Consider the following 13232-nt stretch of genomic DNA (forward strand, 5'->3'; position numbering starts at 1 on the left):
ATATTAAACCTCCTCCATGTATATCTCACTAGGTCAGGATATTAAACCTCCTCCATGTATATCTCACTAGGTCAGGATATTAAACCTCCATGTATATCTCACTAGGTCAGGATATTAAACCTCCTCCATGTATATCTCACTAGGTCAGGGTATTAAACCTCCTCCATGTATATCTCACTAGGTCAGGATATTAAACCTCCATGTATATCTCACTAGGTCAGGATATTAAACCTCCTCCATGTATATCTCACCTGGTCAGGATATTAAACCTCCTCCATGTATATCTCACTAGGTCAGGATATTAAACCTCCTCCATGTATATCTCACTAGGTCAGGATATTAAACCTCCTCCATGTATATCTCACTAGGTCAGGATATTAAACCTCCTCCATGTATATCTCACTAGGTCAGGACATTAAACCTCCTCCATGTATATCTCACTAGGTCAGGATATTAAACCTCCTCCATGTATATCTCACTAGGTCAGGATATTAAACCTCCTCCATGTATATCTCACTAGGTCAGGATATTAAACCTCCTCCATGTATATCTCACTAGGTCAGGATATTAAACCTCCTCCATGTATATCTCACTAGGTCAGGGTATTAAACCTCCGCCATGTATATCTCACTAGGTCAGGATATTAAACCTCCTCCATGTATATCTCACTAGGTCAGGGTATTAAACCTCCTCCATGTATATTTCACTAGGTCAGGATTTTAATCCTCCATCATGACTACTAATGGCCTCTGCTCTCTTCTTCTCCATCCCTCTCTCTGTCACCGGACTACTAATGGCCTTTAACACACACCTCCCTTTCTCCCTCAGGTTCTTACCAAGCTGTGGAGCATCATTTGCTCATTCTCCTCTGCTCCCTTCTTTTCCACCCCTCTCTCTGTCACCTGTCAACCAGGAAATACAGCATAATGTGTGGATGGATAATTCTCTCCTACCTCTTATCCATCCATTAGTAGTCTTTTTTTTTTAAGGACTCAGGGTAAACTTGAGGGTTAAGCTGATGCATTCTGGATAATGTTGTATTTTACCCATATTGAACAAAATGTAAAAGTGACTAATGAAATATAATAAACTTAGAATATTCACATTTGTTTTCCTTGATCATTCATTTAAAGAGTTTGTCCTGAAAATGAAGTGTTTCAACAATACTTTATATGCATGTATATAACAACATGTCTGATGTTTTATAGATGTATAGACTATAGAAGAGGAGACATTTGAATATTACTGATTTCAATTCTATTTCCTTCCATTCAAATAGCAATTCTGTTTCCTGTTTACTACGTAAATTCAACATCAAAGAATTGATTAGGGTATTCTGAATCCAGCCATTCCTCCCTCCGTACTGACCAGTGAGGTTGCCGTGGTTCCGTTGGTCTCTGAACTCTTCTCCTGCTCCTCTCCTCTCCCAGGACCCCCATTGGAGCTGCAGTTGGTGGAGTTGGGGCAGGAGTCCTGGCTGAAACTGGGGCCGTTGACCAGCAGGTCTTGGTTCGCTCCAGGGTTGGAGGGGCTCGAGGGGCTGGCCAGGCTGGTAAGGCTGTGGTTCTCCCTGGTCAGTCTCTTCACTAGCGCCCGGGCCTCCTGGAAACGACAGCTGAGGAACTCCCGCTCTTCTCTAGACCTCCGCTGCCATTCCTCCATCTCCTCACAGCGCTCACGCAGGGCCTGGTTGCTGCGCTGCAACGCCTCTACACACACACACACACACACACACACACACACACACACACAATCTGTGCCTCATTGTGGATCAAAGAGAGTATTCCTGTCTGTCTGTCTGTGTGTGTCTGTCTGTGTGTGTCTGTCTGTGTGTGTCTGTCTGTGTGTCTGTCTGTCTGTGTGTCTGTCTGTCTGTGTGTCTGTCTGTCTGTGTGTCTGTCTGTCTGTGTGTGTCTGTCTGTCTGTGTGTGTCTGTCTGTCTGTGTGTGTCTGTCTGTCTGTGTGTGTCTGTCTGTCTGTGTGTGTCTGTCTGTCTGTGTGTGTCTGTCTGTCTGTGTGTGTCTGTCTGTCTGTGTGTGTCTGTCTGTCTGTGTGTGTCTGTCTGTCTGTGTGTGTCTGTCTGTCTGTGTGTGTCTGTCTGTCTGTGTGTGTCTGTCTGTCTGTGTGTGTCTGTCTGTCTGTGTGTGTCTGTCTGTCTGTGTGTGTCTGTCTGTCTGTGTGTGTCTGTCTGTCTGTGTGTGTCTGTCTGTCTGTGTGTGTCTGTCTGTCTGTGTGTGTCTGTCTGTCTGTGTGTGTCTGTCTGTCTGTGTGTGTCTGTCTGTCTGTGTGTGTCTGTCTGTCTGTGTGTGTCTGTCTGTCTGTGTGTGTGTGTGTGTTTGTGTGTGTGTGTGTGTTTGTGTGTGTGTGTGTGTTTGTGTGTGTGTGTGTGTTTGTGTCTGTCTGTGTGTGTGTGTGTGTTTGTGTCTGTCTGTGTGTGTGTGTGTGTTTGTGTCTGTCTGTGTGTGTCTGTCTGTGTGTGTCTGTCTGTGTGTGTCTGTCTGTGTGTGTCTGTCTGTGTGTGTCTGTCTGTGTGTGTCTGTCTGTGTGTGTCTGTCTGTGTGTGTCTGTCTGTGTGTGTCTGTCTGTGTGTGTCTGTCTGTGTGTGTCTGTCTGTGTGTGTCTGTCTGTGTGTGTCTGTCTGTGTGTGTCTGTCTGTGTGTGTCTGTCTGTGTTTGTGTGAGACATACCTCGGAGCTGCTGGTTGTCTCCCAGTAGTCTGGTCACCACCTCATTGGCTGCCAGTTCGGGTGGCACCCGGAGAGCCCCGCCTCCCTCGTCCCCCGCCATGTCCCAGGTGTCTGTCTGGGGCTGTACCATGCTGCTGAAGAATGTTAAAATGATGCAGACAGACAGACACACGGCATCAGCTTACTAGTAGTAGGGCACGTTTGTGAACTATTAAACTTGGAACCAATCAGACCTGCCGTACATAGCCCCTGGTGATGATGGCAGCCAATGGCCTGCTATCTAGGATGTAAACCACAGCCTCACTTGATAAGAACATTCATGACTCAAAATATATACAGAGTCAGTAGCTATGTACAGGCACTGTATAGTGGTGACTATATACAGGGTCAGTAGCTATGTACAGGCACTGTATAGTGGTGAATATATACAGGGTCAGTAGCTATGTACAGGTACTGTATAGTGGTGACTATATACAGGGTCAGTAGCTATGTACAGGTACTGTATAGTGGTGACTATATACAGGGTCAGTAGCTATGTACAGGCACTGTATAGTGGTGAATATATACAGGGTCAGTAGCTATGTACAGGCACTGTATAGTGGTGAATATATACAGGGTCAGTAGCTATGTACAGGCACTGTATAGTGGTGACTATATACAGGGTCAGTAGCTATGTACAGGCACTGTATAGTGGTGAATATATACAGGGTCAGTAGCTATGTACAGGCACTGTATAGTGGTGACTATATACAGAGTCAGTAGCTATGTACAGGCACTGTATAGTGGTGACTATATACAGGGTCAGTAGCTATGTACAGGCACTGTATAGTGGTGAATATATACAGGGTCAGTAGCTATGTACAGGCACTGTATAGTGGTGAATATATACAGGGTCAGTAGCTATATACAGTGGTGGTGACTATATACAGGGTCAGTAGCTATGTACAGGCACTGTATAGTGGTGACTATATACAGAGTCAGTAGCTATATACAGTGGTGGTGACTATATACAGGGTCAGTAGCTATGTACAGGCACTGTATAGTGGTGACTATATACAGGGTCAGTAGCTATGTACAGGCACTGTATAGTGGTGAATATATACAGGGTCAGTAGCTATGTACAGGCACTGTATAGTGGTGAATATATACAGGGTCAGTAGCTATGTACAGGCACTGTATAGTGGTGACTATATACAGAGTCAGTAGCTATGTACAGGCACTGTATAGTGGTGAATATATACAGGGTCAGTAGCTATGTACAGGCACTGTATAGTGGTGACTATATACAGAGTCAGTAGCTATGTACAGGCACTGTATAGTGGTGAATATATACAGGGTCAGTAGCTATGTACAGGCACTGTATAGTGGTGACTATATACAGAGTCAGTAGCTATATACAGTGGTGGTGACTATATACAGGGTCAGTAGCTATGTACAGGCACTGTATAGTGGTGAATATATACAGGGTCAGTAGCTATGTACAGGCACTGTATAGTGGTGACTATATACAGAGTCAGTAGCTATGTACAGGCACTGTATAGTGGTGACTATATACAGGGTCAGTAGCTATGTACAGGCACTGTATAGTGGTGAATATATACAGGGTCAGTAGCTATGTACAGGCACTGTATAGTGGTGACTATATACAGGGTCAGTAGCTATGTACAGGCACTGTATAGTGGTGAATATATACAGGGTCAGTAGCTATGTACAGGCACTGTATAGTGGTGAATATATACAGGGTCAGTAGCTATGTACAGGCACTGTATAGTGGTGAATATATACAGGGTCAGTAGCTATGTACAGGCACTGTATAGTGGTGAATATATACAGGGTCAGTAGCTATGTACAGGCACTGTATAGTGGTGACTATATACAGGGTCAGTAGCTATGTACAGGCACTGTATAGTGGTGAATATATACAGGGTCAGTAGCTATGTACAGGCACTGTATAGTGGTGAATATATACAGAGTCAGTAGCTATGTACAGGCACTGTATAGTGGTGAATATATACAGGGTCAGTAGCTATATACAGGCACTGTATAGTGGTGACTATATACAGGGTCAGTAGCTATGTACAGGCACTGTATAGTGGTGAATATATACAGGGTCAGTAGCTATGTACAGGCACTGTATAGTGGTGACTATATACAGGGTCAGTAGCTATGTACAGGCACTGTATAGTGGTGACTATATACAGAGTCAGTAGCTATGTACAGGCACTGTATAGTGGTGACTATATACAGGGTCAGTAGCTATGTACAGGCACTGTATAGTGGTGAATATATACAGGGTCAGTAGCTATGTACAGGCACTGTATAGTGGTGACTATATACAGGGTCAGTAGCTATGTACAGGCACTGTATAGTGGTGAATATATACAGGGTCAGTAGCTATGTACAGGCACTGTATAGTGGTGACTATATACAGGGTCAGTAGCTATATACAGTGGTGGTGACTATATACAGGGTCAGTAGCTATGTACAGGCACTGTATAGTGGTGAATATATACAGGGTCAGTAGCTATGTACAGGCACTGTATAGTGGTGACTATATACAGGGTCAGTAGCTATGTACAGGCACTGTATAGTGGTGACTATATACAGGGTCAGTAGCTATGTACAGGCACTGTATAGTGGTGACTATATACAGAGTCAGTAGCTATGTACAGGCACTGTATAGTGGTGACTATATACAGGGTCAGTAGCTATGTACAGGCACTGTATAGTGGTGACTATATACAGAGTCAGTAGCTATGTACAGGCACTGTATAGTGGTGACTATATACAGGGTCAGTAGCTATGTACAGGCACTGTATAGTGGTGACTATATACAGGGTCAGTAGCTATATACAGTGGTGGTGACTATATACAGGGTCAGTAGCTATGTACAGGCACTGTATAGTGGTGAATATATACAGGGTCAGTAGCTATGTACAGGTACTGTATAGTGGTGACTATATACAGAGTCAGTAGCTATGTACAGGCACTGTATAGTGGTGAATATATACAGGGTCAGTAGCTATGTACAGGCACTGTATAGTGGTGACTATATACAGGGTCAGTACCATATTAACAATGTACAGGGATACTGGAGTGATGGAGGTAGATATGTATAGGGGTAAGGGGACTATATACAGGGTCAGTACCATATTAACAATGTACAGGGATACTGGAGTGATGGAGGTAGATATGTATAGGGGTAAGGTGACTATATACAGGGTCAGTACCATATTAACAATGTACAGAGATACTGGAGTGATGGAGGTAGATATGTATAGGGGGAAGGGGACAGGGATACTGGAGTGATGGAGGTAGATATGTATAGGGGGAAGGGGACAGGGATACTGGAGTGATGGAGGTAGATATGTATAGGGGGAAGGGGACAGGGATACTGGAGTGATGGAGGTAGATATGTATAGAGGTAAGGTGACTATATACAGGGTCAGTACCATATCAACAATGTACAGGGATACTGGAGTGATGGAGGTAGATATGTATAGGGGGAAGGGGACAGGGATACTGGAGTGATGGAGGTAGATATGTATAGGGGGAAGGGGACAGGGACACTGGAGTGATGGAGGTAGATATGTATAGGGGGAAGGGGACAGGGATACTGGAGTGATGGAGGTAGATATGTATAGGGGGAAGGGGACAGGGACACTGGAGTGATGGAGGTAGATATGTATAGGGGGAAGGGGACAGGGATACTGGAGTGATGGAGGTAGATATGTATAGGGGGAAGGGGACAGGGATACTGGAGTGATGGAGGTAGATATGTATAGGGGGAAGGGGACTATATACAGGGTCAGTACCATATTAACAATGTACAGGGATACTGGAGTGATGGAGGTAGATATGTATAGGGGTAAGGTGACTATATACAGGGTCAGTACCATATTAACAATGTACAGGGATACTGGAGTGATGGAGGTAGATATGTATAGGGGGAAGGAGACTATATACAGGGTCAGTACCATATTAACAATGTACAGGGATACTGGAGTGATGGAGGTAGATATGTATAGGGGGAAGGGGACAGGGATACTGGAGTGATGGAGGTAGATATGTATAGGGGTAATCATACTATATACAGGGTCAGTACCATATTAACAATGTACAGGGATACTGGAGTGATGGAGGTAGATATGTATAGGGGGAAGGGGACAGGGATACTGGAGTGATGGAGCTAGATATGTATAGGGGGAAGGGGACAGGGATACTGGAGTGATGGAGGTAGATATGTATAGGGGGAAGGAGATACTGGAGTGATGGAGGTAGATATGTATAAGGGGAAGGGGACAGGGATACTGGAGTGATGGAGGTAGATATGTATAGGGGGAAGGGGATACTGGAGTGATGGAGGTAGATATGTATAGTGGGAAGGGGACAGGGATACTGGAGTGATGGAGGTAGATATGTATAGGGGGAAGGGGACAGGGATACTGGAGTGATGGAGGTAGATATGTATAGGGGGAAGGAGACAGGGATACTGGAGTGATGGAGGTAGATATGTATAGGGGGAAGGAGACAGGGATACTGGAGTGATGGAGGTAGATATGTATAAGGGGAAGGAGACAGGGATACTGGAGTGATGGAGGTAGATATGTATAGGGGGAAGGGGACAGGGATACTGGAGTGATGGAGGTAGATATGTATAGGGGGAAGGGATACTGGAGTGATGGAGGTAGATATGTATAAGGGGAAGGAGATACTGGAGTGATGGAGGTAGATATGTATAGGGGGAAGGGGACAGGGATACTGGAGTGATGGAGGTAGATATGTATAGGGGGAAGGAGATACTGGAGTGATGGAGGTAGATATGTATAGGGGGAAGGGGACAGGGATACTGGAGTGATGGAGGTAGATATGTATAAGGGGAAGGAGATACTGGAGTGATGGAGGTAGATATGTATAGGGGGAAGGGGACAGGGATACTGGAGTGATGAGGTAGATATGTATAGGGGGAAGGGGATACTGGAGTGATGGAGGTAGATATGTATAAGGGGAAGGAGATACTGGAGTGATGGAGGTAGATATGTATAAGGGGAAGGAGATACTGGAGTGATGGAGGTAGATATGTATAGGGGGAAGGGGACAGGGATACTGGAGTGATGGAGGTAGATATGTATAGGGGGAAGGAGATACTGGAGTGATGGAGGTAGATATGTATAGGGGGAAGGGGACAGGGATACTGGAGTGATGGAGGTAGATATGTATAAGGGGAAGGAGATACTGGAGTGATGGAGGTAGATATGTATAGGGGGAAGGGGACAGGGATACTGGAGTGATGAGGTAGATATGTATAGGGGGAAGGGGATACTGGAGTGATGGAGGTAGATATGTATAAGGGGAAGGAGATACTGGAGTGATGGAGGTAGATATGTATAAGGGGAAGGAGATACTGGAGTGATGGAGGTAGATATGTATAGGGGGAAGGGGACAGGGATACTGGAGTGATGGAGGTAGATATGTATAGGGGGAAGGAGATACTGGAGTGATGGAGGTAGATATGTATAGGGGGAAGGGGACAGGGATACTGGAGTGATGGAGGTAGATATGTATAGGGGGAAGGGGACAGGGATACTGGAGTGATGGAGGTAGATATGTACAGGGGGAAGGGGACAGGGATACTGGAGTGATGGAGGTAGATATGTACAGGGGGAAGGGGACAGGGATACTGGAGTGATGGAGGTAGATATGTATAGGGGGAAGGGGACAGGGATACTGGAGTGATGGAGGTAGATATGTACAGGGGGAAGGGGATACTGGAGTGATGGAGGTAGATATGTATAGGGGGAAGGGGATACTGGAGTGATGGAGGTAGAGATGTATAGGGGGAAGGGGACAGGGACACTGGAGTGATGGAGGTAGATATGTATAGGGGGAAGGGGACAGGGACACTGGAGTGATGGCGGTAGATACAGAGCCTTCAGAAAGTGTTCAGACCCCTTCACCTTTTCCACATTTTGTTACGTTACAGCCTTATTCTGACATTGATCAATTAAATCATCCTCATCAGTCTACACACAAAACCCCATAATGACATTGCCAAAACAGGTTTAAAAAAACAACAACAAAAAAAGTATTTTTGTATACCCTTATTTAACTAGGCTTGTCAGTTAAGAACAAATTCTTATTTACAATGACGGCCTACCAAAAGGCTTCCTGCGGGGACGGGAATTAAACATGAAAAATAAAAATATAGAACAAAACACACGTCACGACAAGAGAGACACCACTACACTACATAAAGAGAGACCTAAGACACCACAACACTACATAAAGAGAGACCTAAGACAACACTACATAAAGAGAGACCTAAGACACCACAACACTACATAAGGAGAGACCTAAGACACCACAACACTACATAAAGAGAGACCTAAGACACCACAACACTACATGAAGAGAGACCTAAGACAACACTACATAAAGAGAGACCTAAGACACCACAACACTCCATAAAGAGAGACCTAAGACAACACTACATAAAGAGAGACCTAAGACACCACAACACTACATAAGGAGAGACCTAAGACACCACAACACTACATAAAGAGAGACCTAAGACAACACTACATAAAGAGAGACCTAAGACACCACAACACTACATAAAGAGAGACCTAAGACACCACAACACTACATAAAGAGAGACCTAAGACACCACAACACTACATAAAGAGAGACCTAAGACAACACAACACTACATAAAGAGAGACCTAAGACACCACAACACTACATAAGAGACCTAAGACAACACAACACTACATAAGGAGAGACCTAAGACACCACAACACTACATAAGGAGAGACCTAAGACAACACAACACTACATAAAGAGAGACCTAAGACACCACAACACTACATAAAGAGAGACCTAAGACAACACTCCATAAAGAGAGACCTAAGACAACACTACATAAAGAGAGACCTAAGACACCACAACACTACATAAAGAGAGACCTAAGACAACACTACATAAAGAGAGACCTAAGACAACACAACACTACATAAAGAGAGACCTAAGACAACACAACACTACATAAAGAGAGACCTAAGACAACACTACATAAAGAGAGACCTAAGACACCACAACACTCCATAAAGAGAGACCTAAGACAACACTACATAAAGAGAGACCTAAGACACCACAACACTACATAAGGAGAGACCTAAGACACCACAACACTACATAAAGAGAGACCTAAGACACCACAACACTACATAAAGAGAGACCTAAGACACCACAACACTACATAAAGAGAGACCTAAGACAACACAACACTACATAAGGAGAGACCTAAGACACCACAACACTACATAAGGAGAGACCTAAGACAACACAACACTACATAAAGAGAGACCTAAGACAACACTACATAAAGAGAGACCTAAGACACCACAACACTACATAAGGAGAGACCTAAGACACCACAACACTACATAAAGAGAGACCTAAGACACCACAACACTACATAAGGAGAGACCTAAGACACCACAACACTACATAAAGAGAGACCTAAGACACCACAACACTACATAAAGAGAGACCTAAGACACCACAACACTACATAAAGAGAGACCTAAGACAACACAACATAAAGAGAGACCTAAGACAACACTACATAAAGAGAGACCTAAGACAACACAACACTACATAAAGAGAGACCTAAGACAACACTACATAAAGAGAGACCTAAGACACCACAACACTACATAAGGAGAGACCTAAGACACCACAACACTACATAAAGAGAGACCTAAGACACCACAACACTACATAAAGAGAGACCTAAGACAACACTACATAAAGAGAGACCTAAGACACCACAACACTACATAAAGAGAGACCTAAGACAACACTACATAAAGAGAGACCTAAGACAACACAACACTACATAAAGAGAGACCTAAGACAACACAACACTACATAAAGAGAGACCTAAGACAACACAACATAAAGAGAGACCTAAGACAACACTACATAAAGAGAGACCTAAGACAACACTACATAAAGAGAGACCTAAGACAACACCACATAAAGAGAGACCTAAGACACCACAACACTACATAAAGAGAGACCTAAGACACCACTACATAAAGAGAGACCTAAGACAACACAGCACGGCGGCAAAACAACTTTTAAAAACCTGTTATCGCTTTGTCATTATGGGGCATTGTGTGTAGATGGGTTAAATGCATTGTTTTCCACATCAACTATAGAATAAGGCTGTAACGTAACAAAATGTGGGGGAAAAGTCAAGAGGTCTGAATACTTTTCTAATGCACTGCATGATGATTGTATGTGAGTGGGTGTGTAGAGTATAAATGACGAGTAAGTTTTGGTGGATGTGTTGGAGTGACCGTGTGTAGGATGAGTGAATGTTCCTATGTGGCCAAGTTACAGTTTACTTTAATCAATGTGAAAATCAGTGTCAAGACCTGAAAATGGTTGTCTAGCAATGATCAACCACCAATTTGACAGAGGTTGAAGAATTCTGAAAAGCATAAGGAAAATGTTGCACAATCCCGGTGAGGAGGGCCCTTCAAAGACCCAGAAAGACTTACAGCTGTAATCCAGGTGGAGGGCCCTTCAAAGACCCAGAAAGACTTACAGCTGTAATCCAGGTGGAGGGCCCTTCAAAGACCCAGAAAGACTTACAGCTGTAATCCCGGTGTGGAGGGCCCTTCAAAGACCCAGAAAGACTTACAGCTGTAATCCAGGTGGAGGGCCCTTCAAAGACCCAGAAAGACTTACAGCTGTAATCCAGGTGTGGAGGGCCCTTCAAAGACCCAGAAAGATTTACAGCTGTAATCCAGGTGGAGGGCCCTTCAAAGACCCAGAAAGACTTACAGCTGTAATCCAGGTGGAGGGCCCTTCAAAGACACAGAAAGATTTACAGCTGTAATCCAGGTGGAGGGCCCTTCAAAGACCCAGAAAGATTTACAGCTGTAATCCAGGTGTGGAGGGCCCTTCAAAGACCCAGAAAGATTTACAGCTGTAATCCAGGTGGAGGGCCCTTCAAAGACCCAGAAAGATTTACAGCTGTAATCCAGGTGGGGGGCCCTTCAAAGACCCAGAAAGATTTACAGATGTAATCGCTGCCAAAGGTGGTTCTACAGTAACTCTTGAACCGTTCAAGCTCGAGACAGCAAACCACTCAACAGTAACTCTTGAACCGTTCAAGCTCGAGACAGCAAACCACTCAACAGTAACTCTTGAACCGTTCAAGCTCGAGACAGCAAACCACTCAACAGTAACTCTTGAACCGTTCAAGCTCGAGACAGCAAACCACTCAACAGTAACTCTTGAACCGTTCAAGCTCGAGACAGCAAACCACTCAACAGTAACCCTTGAACCGTTCAAGCTCGAGACAGCAAACCACTCAACAGTAACTCTTGAACCGTTCAAGCTCGAGACAGCAAACCACTCAACAGTAACTCTCGAAAAGTTCACGCAAGAGACGCCTGTTCAGGCAGACTAAATTATTCAGGCTAGCCTGCTTTTTTTCTTCTTCCTGTTTTAGTAGGACATGCAACCTCATCTCCCCCTCTTACACAATTGATATGAGTGATTGACAAAACAGTTTTGCCTCTCTTTTGGAGACCCCCATATCAAAATGCAACCCCCCCCAGTGACAAAAACAACCAGTGACAAAAACAATATCCAGGTTCCATGTGTTTTTTGTTGTTGTGGCAGTTATAACAGCTCATACAACCTGATTCCCCCTCATCCATATCAGTGTTTTATTACCAAAACAACAGGGTTTCTGGTGCATGTGCAGTTTATAAGGTGCTCGTAAAAAATAAATAATAGTATGATTACTATTGTTGCACATGTACGTGTAGATAGTACATTTTATGTTTTCAATATATCACAACCTGTTTCTGCATATTGGTTATTGACCTGGACACGTAAAACTGTGTTTTGACATTGGCCTATTTATCAAAACGTCTTGTCAACAGGAAGCAGCGACAACATCATTTACAACTTACATTTTAGCAATATAAATTGAACTTTCAACATTAATTTCCAATATCGTACTGAATCAGTTAGAAACTGCTGAATGAGTCCAAAACCACGCTGCGGTTGATTTATTTTGGATTATATAACGTTAACAGAAATGCCCAAAACGGGCATTGCCCTGCCTACTTTATCTATAGGCAGTCGGTCTGTTCGGCGCTAGCTAGGCTACTTTCACTTCTAGCTCCATCCTGGTTGGTTTTGATACGTACCTAGCTAACCTACTGTATTTTTACCTAGTTAGCTAGCAGGCTAACAGCTAGTAACATTAGCTAATGAAATTTGAAACACGGTTAGTTCGCTTGCCAACTTTTAGAAGTCATATGAACCAGTACCTGGGCTTGAGGAGACGAGATCTCCTCTGACGCCCAGCCGTTACGAACCGTATGTACCTACTTCCAAAAAAAGGTCTACAAATATTTAGTTGTTCTGCGAAACTCTATATTTTGGTGAATACCGAACGTATTTTTTACCTAACGTTTGAATGATCTTGGGCGTCGGGAGAACTCGTCTCCTCAA

At 43.9% G+C, this 13232-nt stretch overlaps 1 protein-coding gene across 4 annotated transcripts in view; it reads right to left on the bottom strand.

The window, feature by feature from the left end:
• LOC129829429 (NF-kappa-B essential modulator-like) overlaps positions 1–13232 on the bottom strand; it is a 65701-nt gene that overhangs the window by 51977 nt on the left and 492 nt on the right. For 2 of the 4 annotated variants that reach the window (XM_055891120.1, XM_055891123.1), the window contains exons 2-4: positions 2688–2821; positions 1369–1709; positions 837–902 (exon numbers count right to left, since the gene is read on the bottom strand). In XM_055891120.1, the coding sequence (XP_055747095.1) occupies positions 837–902; positions 1369–1709; positions 2688–2817 (537 nt within the window). In that variant the 5' untranslated portion in view covers positions 2818–2821. The remainder of the gene's footprint in view (positions 1–836; positions 903–1368; positions 1710–2687; positions 2822–13232) is intronic. The other 2 variants (XM_055891121.1, XM_055891122.1) reach the window with 2 other exon arrangements.

The sequence above is a fragment of the Salvelinus fontinalis genome, chromosome 31, assembly GCF_029448725.1.
Source record: "Salvelinus fontinalis isolate EN_2023a chromosome 31, ASM2944872v1, whole genome shotgun sequence".
NCBI classification, from domain to species: domain Eukaryota; kingdom Metazoa; phylum Chordata; class Actinopteri; order Salmoniformes; family Salmonidae; genus Salvelinus; species Salvelinus fontinalis.